The sequence below is a fragment of the Gallinula chloropus genome (genome assembly GCF_964237585.1).
Source record: "Gallinula chloropus genome assembly, chromosome: Z".
Lineage (NCBI taxonomy): Eukaryota > Metazoa > Chordata > Aves > Gruiformes > Rallidae > Gallinula > Gallinula chloropus.
Window position 1 is genome coordinate 51693521 of NC_140089.1, and position 3890 is coordinate 51697410.

The 3890-nt window shown below is 57.9% G+C and overlaps 1 protein-coding gene across 1 annotated transcript; it reads left to right on the forward strand.

Annotated features, from left to right (window-relative positions):
• Positions 1-614: 614 nt before the first annotated feature.
• TMEM271 (transmembrane protein 271) lies at positions 615-1685 on the forward strand (the record flags this gene model as incomplete). The annotated part of the gene is made up of 1 exon (XM_084278583.1): positions 615-1685. The coding sequence occupies one exon, from the start codon at positions 615-617 to the stop codon at positions 1683-1685; it is 1071 nt and encodes a 356-aa protein (XP_084134709.1).
• Positions 1686-3890: the final 2205 nt, after the last annotated feature.

Below are 3890 nucleotides of genomic sequence, written 5' to 3' on the forward strand. Positions count from 1 at the left end.
GGAAAAGTGGCTGCCCCCGACAGTGGCACCGGCGGGGTGGGCGCAAGAAGCCCTGCCGCTCCCCCGCCCCCTGCCCTGGCCGCGCGTCCCTCACCGTGCTCCCCAGCGGGGAGCTGACTGCAGGGCGGCCTGAGACCCCCCCCGTCTCCCCCCCCGACCTGCGTCCCTCGTGCCACGCGGGGGGTTGGGGCGGGGGGCGGGGAGGCCGGTCTCACCGCCCCCGGGCCGAGGCGGGGGTCGCACATTTCCTCGCCGCCCACGGCAGGCCGCCCCCCCCCACACACACACACGTCCCCCCGCCCGCCGCGGCTCCCATCCATAATTAATCGCCTCCCCGCAGCCGCCGCGATAAGAGAGGGCGGGCGGGGACGAGGAGGCGGCGGCGTCCGGGAGGCGGGGGGTGGGGGAGCGTGTGCGCTCGCCGCGCCCGGCTCACTGCGGCCGGCGGCTGCCTGCCGTGCGGAGCGGAGCGGAGCCCAGCCGCCCCGTCGGGGACTGCCGCGCTCGCATGGCCGCGCCGCGCCGCGCCGCCGCCGCCGCCGCGGGGCCGGGGGGGGCCGCGGGAGGAGGATGAGGCGGGCGGCAGGGCGGCGGCGGCGGCGGCGGCGCGGAGGATGAAGTGGAGCGTGCGGGGAGCCTGCGCCGCGCTCTCCAGCTGCCTCCTGCTCGCCTGCGCCCTCAGCGCCGCCGCCGTGGGCCTCAAGTGCTTCTCGCTGGGCTCAGAGCTCAAGGGCGAGCCCTTCCGCCTGGGCACCGCCGCCGGCGCCTTCTACTCGGGGCTGCTGCTGGCCGCCGGCCTCTCGCTGCTCGCCGCCGCGCTGCTCTGCTGCCGCCCGCCCGACGAGACGCCCGCGGCGCCCGCTCCAGACCCGGCTCCGGACCCGGCACCGGCCGGGGACCCTGCCCCGACCGGCGGCGGCCCCGGCGGGGGTGAGGCTGTGGCCGCGCCGTCGGGGCCGGTGGAGAAGGCACCGCCCGGGGGGCGGCAGAACTTCCTGCTGCTGGGGGTGCTGGTGTTCATGCTGGGCGTGCTGAGCGCCTTCGCCGGCGCCGTCATCGACGGCGACACCGTGTCGCTGGTGGAGAGGAAGTACTCGCACTACTGCCTGCTGCAGCCCGGCGGCGCGGCCCGCCCGCGGAGCAGCCCAGCGGCCCCCGACGGCTCCGCCGCGGCGCTCCGCTGCCAGAAGCTGCGGGACTACCAGCGCGGCTTGGTGCTCTCCACCGTCTTCAACGCGCTGGAGTGCCTCCTGGGTCTGCTCAACCTGCTCCTCGTCAAGAACTACAAGGCCTCGCAGCAGCGCGGGCGGCGGCGGCGGCGGCGGCGAGCGGCCCCGGCGGCGGCGGCAGCGGGCGGGAGGCGGCGGCGGCGGAGGGGCGGCGGCGGGCGGCGAGCGCCGCGCCACAGCCAGGGCTCCCTCTTCTCCGGCGGCGAGCCCGAGCTCAGCCCCGGTGATTGCCCCTTCCAAGCCGTCTCCTACATCAACGTGGGCGTCTTCCACGTCTTCGACGAGGCCGGCGTGGAGGTGCACTGTGGCGGGCATCCCTCCGTCGAGCTGCCCGGCTACTCGCCCATGGACCCCGAGCTCAACGCCTCCTACCCCTACTGCTACCCGCTGCCCAGCGAGCAGCCCCCCGCCTACGAGGAGATCTACCCCGGGGAGCCCTGCGCTCACGGCACCTAGAGCCGACCGCAGGCGGTACGCCCGGCTCCCCGCCCGGCCCTCGGCTCGCCGTGACAGCCGGGAGCGGGACCAGCGCCGGGAGCGGGAGCGGGCCCGGCAGCGCCTGGCGGCCGCGGGGCTCGGGAGCAGCCCTCGCACCACCGACTGGATGGCCCCGCCGCCGCGGGCGCAGCGGGCTGCGGGCAGGGTGCCGCCTTGCCTCTGGCTCTGCGGAAGCTTTTCCTCCTTCCCTCTCTGCTTTCCTCTTACTTTACCCCCTCTCCTCCCTCGCACCGACCCTCCGTCCGTCTGTCCGCCCCTCCGTCCGCCGGCGGCTGAATTTTCCAAAGGCTGCGCAAGAAACGCCTAAGGGTTGGTTCCTCCCGCCGCCTCTCCTCCGTAGCCAAGTTTAGTTCCCTTGAAGTGATTCATCAGTCTCCAGCTTTAGCAGTCCAGAGTTACCCATTTATGATAACCAGCCAGTGTAAGGAAAAGGTGTCATGAAGCTTCTTTACCTCTCAAAAGAGCTAAATTTCTGAACAACGCAGAGACATTTGTGTCACGTTTACTAGAGGTGTATTGGGGATCTTTAACGTTTACACTACTCCTTGGGAGAATTGAGTTCTGTTTTAAGATTTAGTGAGTTAAAACATTCGTTGGTCTTGTAAGATGCACATTGAGAAAAACCTGCACTTTGAAAAAGAAACAGGAAAAAAAAAATCAACAACGTTTTTGTACACTAATGTGCCTGCTTTTGTTGATAACTTCTTACTGTAAAAGCTTTCAGAAGTCTATAGTGAAAATGTTTGGTAAATTCACTGCAGTTTAAAATTGATGAGTAGTTCCTTTACTAAAACAACCGAGATGTTGCTAGGATATGGCAGTTAAAAGGAAGTCCAAATGTCATACACATTCCTTTTTGTAAACAGGTTCTGTGTTTTTAATGCAAGGCAGGATTTCTTTTTGTTTTACACAGGTGAAAGGTTTAATTCTATTTTGTACAACTACATGGTTTACCTTGTAAAGAGTTCCATTTTACCTGTTACAATTCATCAATCTGGTAAGCTTGAATATTAAAGTTTTATTTGAAATACATATATATTGAAAAACAGCCTTAACTGGTGCAGTAGTCACAGTTTTAAAGGAAAAAAAAAAAAAGAGATAAACCATCTTGGAAGTCATCTTCCAAATGTGTTTTCAAAACAGTATTTATTTCCTATTACAAAGCAAGACTTTTGTTTAATAATAATAAAAAAAGAGGCCACTTTAATTCCTGAAGAGGGGGAGGAAATAATGGGATTGAATGCTATTCACTCTTTCTGAACTTAGAGGTATTAAAAAGGCTTTCTTCAAGGAGAAAAACTGCTAAATCCTCCTTTTGGATTCTGCTGTGGAATGGCAGTACCAGATAGCGTAAGAAAGTGCTAATTAAAGAGAAGTGGGTATGGCATATTTTGTTGCATCATTCAAGAATAGGTAAAGGCTTAATTTCGTGTTGCACAAAGAACCAAAAAGCAGCTCTTCAGATTGCATTTGGTTCAGTACCCCCTCCCCCAGTTCAGAATAACCTTTCTGTTAATCCTGTGTTTGGAGCCTGCTGCATAATGCCAGTGTATCAGCTACCCAGAGGCAGAGAGAAAGAGAGTTAAGGGAATGCAAAGTTACACTGTATTTCTGTGGTCGATGGAAAATTATTTTAAAATTTTTAGCTGCAGAGAGACTGACGTAATAGACAGCCTTAGCATTGGAGAGAGAAGATTTTAGCTTAAAATATCCACATCTCTCTGCACTGTTTTGTTTTATAAAGTGTTTTGACTTGCACACTTTGTATAATTGAAGATGCAGAATGCCTTAGAAGTCTTAAAATTGCAAACTGATGTCTGTGAGGCTCACAATTAAAGCTCTAATCTAGAGAAGACAGCAAATTTGCCAAGTAGTTCTAAATAGCAGATATTTAAAATACAGCTCCTTTTGTGGAACGCCAGCCTAAAACATATGCCCTAGCTAAGTCCCATTTTAGTACAGAAGATTCTCTGCTGGCTCTCTGCAGATGCACATCCTTAACCCCTGAGGGGGGTGTGGGGGTGTGGGGTGTGTGACTAGGAAGTCCTGTGTTTTTACTTATTAACACTAATTTAGGCACAAAACCAAACCCGTAACATACCATATTGCTCATACAGCCGAGATTTTGTGAAATGAAGCAGGGAAGCAAAACCTCGTGTAGGT